The 2,606-nt window shown below is 49.1% G+C and overlaps 1 protein-coding gene across 1 annotated transcript; it reads left to right on the forward strand.

Annotated features, from left to right (window-relative positions):
- The first annotated feature begins 410 nt into the window (after window positions 1-410).
- On the forward strand, window positions 411-2,084 carry PPTG_20065 (hypothetical protein). Its single transcript, XM_008918700.1, has one exon. The coding sequence runs from the start codon at window positions 447-449 to the stop codon at window positions 1,950-1,952; it is 1,506 nt and encodes a 501-aa protein (XP_008916948.1). The 5' UTR covers window positions 411-446; the 3' UTR covers window positions 1,953-2,084.
- The last annotated feature ends 522 nt before the right edge of the window (window positions 2,085-2,606 follow it).

A 2,606-nucleotide genomic window follows, 5' to 3' on the forward strand; every position in this document is an offset into this window, starting at 1 on the left:
CGCGTGGGTATCGCACCGGAAGATTGCGCCCGAAAACACTCCATAGTTTCAGTGTCGCTCTAAGATCCAGTACGAGCTTTGATGTAGAGTCGCTGGGTATCCATCCATCTTGGCTCCGCGTGTTCGCAACCCAGGCGGACTCGCCTCATGTTGTTTGGTCTACCCCGCTTTGCCAATTCGTGGGCCACGAACCGAGGCGCCGGAATTTACATGTTACAGCCGATCGCGAAAATGATCATCCAAATCACGTTGATCCGGACACAATCAATTACTCTACAAACCTACAATACATGCACAACGTTTCAAGGCACCACGTAGACAATGTCGGCGAAGCCTTCAACACGGATTAACCGCCATAATCGTCTATCCGCATGCAGAGTTAAAGAGATCGATTGCTCATTTCGGAATTTGCTCGCAAGGTTTCATAAGCTTTCGACTCAAGAACGATGAACTGGGCCACGCGGGTGATACTGTTCACAGCGCTGGTAGCAGGCCTCATCTCCACTACTGCAGCACAAAGTGGCTCCGGCTCAACTGTTACGTGTCTGACGTCGCAGTACTTGGACAAGACAACGGGCGAATGTGTCAACTACACCGGCCGTGGTCAAAAGGCTGAGACCGACTACGGTCAAGCGGTTGATTCTGGCAACACAGCATGGATGTTAATGTCCAGCGCTCTGGTAATGATCATGACACCGGGAGTCGCTTTCTTCTATGCCGGTCTGGCCGGTGAAGAAATGGCTTCCAACACCATCATGATGTCGTTCGTCAGTATGGCACTAGTGTCCATCCAGTTTTGGGCTTTCGGCTATTCCGTGGCTTTTGGATCCAACGGGATGTTCAAGTGGACTGGATACAACAACGTGGGGCAGACTCCGAGTGGCACGTACGGCACTGAGGTCCCGCACATCCTGTTCGCGTTCTTTCAGACCCAGTTCGCCATGATCACACCTGCTCTTCTCAGCGGAGGCATCGTCGGCCGAATGAAATACAACTCGTTCCTGATCTTCATCTTCCTCTGGACTTCGCTCGTGTATGACCCGTTGGCTCACTGGATGTGGTCGCTGAACCTTGATAGCTCATGGGCGATTACCGCCATGGGCTGGGAAGCTAAGATGGGGTCTCTCGACTTCGCCGGTGGCACTGTTATCCATATTTCCAGCGGATTCGGAGCCCTCGCTGCTGCTCTCATGGTTGGTAAGCGTTACAACCACGGCGAACCCGTGAAGCCCCATAACGTACCGCTGGTCATGATCGGAGTTACGTTACTGTGGTTCGGCTGGTTCGGCTTCAACGCTGGCTCATCGGGTGCAGCGGATGGTATCGCTGCCACGGCTGCTATCAACACCCACTTGGGCTCGAGTGCGGGGTTCCTGACGTGGGTAGGACTCGAGTACGTCTCGTACAAGAAGTTCGACCCTTGCGGAGCTGCTAGTGGTGCCGTAGCTGGCTTGGTTTCGATCACTCCGGCCTGTGGTTACGTGTACCCTTGGGCATCGGTAGTGTTCGGCATGATAGGGGCAGCTACAGGCTTCGCTGCTATCCAGATGAAGAATTATTTGCGTTACGACGATACTCTCGACTCCTTCGCCATTCACGGCTGCGTTGGCGTAATGGGCGGCCTGTTGACGGGTTTGTTCGCCACGTCCGATGTGAACCCGAACATCGACGGCGGAGCCTTCTATGGAAACAGCGAACAATTTCTCCACCAATTGATCTCGCAGTGCGTAGCTGCAGCGTACTCTTTTGTGGTGACGATGATTATCCTGTTCTTGCTCAAAATCACGATCGGCCTTCGCGTGGATGAAGACAAGGAGGTGAATGGTATTGACATCACGTACCATGGCGGTCTCGCGTACGACTACAGGACACAGGATTACACGGCGAAGGCGGACAAACGGGCCTCGAGTGAGTTTGCTCTGATGGGTGCTCCAACTCTTGCCCCTTTGTAAATGCCTTATCAAACGATATGTCCGCATTTACTCTTAGGACTACAATAAGAGTACAAAATGTGTTAACGCGCATAGGAAACCACACTTATTTGATAGATTTCAATGTTACGTAGTAGTGTTTCATTTCACCGGATGCTGAACGAGTTTATATTCTTGCTGTTATCCATGTTCCGGCCATCATCTTCAGCGTCGATTGGTTCAGTAAGTGAAGTTACCACTAACGTTTTTTTTTTTCCTTCTGCTTGATCATTAAAAAAAAATGCAAGATGTCAAAAAAAAAATCATAATTTTCTCTTAATTGTCTGTTACATGGCTGATGCAGAGACTGGCTAGCACGTTTGATGTTGGAACTAGGATATGAACATAACGGTAAGGAAATAAAATTCAGTTACTCGCAATCGAAATTAGATATTTCAGTGACTGATTTAATATTATTTTTCAACTACAGCTCAGATCATCGAAACACAATAATTTATTGAAATGTTGACATATGAAGTACCTCAACGGTGGTACCTGTATGAATAAATATACTATGCTAATTCGTGGAGGTCAAAAATTATGGAGTTTCATGGGAAACCTAATCGCTGTGGGTTACTCGCCACCAGCTGTCATTTTGCTACTAAAATCAAGATTAAACGGGGCCCTTAACTGATC

This window comes from Phytophthora parasitica, assembly GCF_000247585.1.
Source record: "Phytophthora parasitica INRA-310 unplaced genomic scaffold supercont2.269, whole genome shotgun sequence".
NCBI lineage: Eukaryota > Oomycota > Peronosporomycetes > Peronosporales > Peronosporaceae > Phytophthora > Phytophthora nicotianae.

Coding starts and splice junctions, on each gene's coding strand:
- PPTG_20065 (XM_008918700.1), top strand. CDS start 447: ATGAACTGGGCCACGCGGGTGATACTGTTCACAGCGCTGGTAGCAGGC.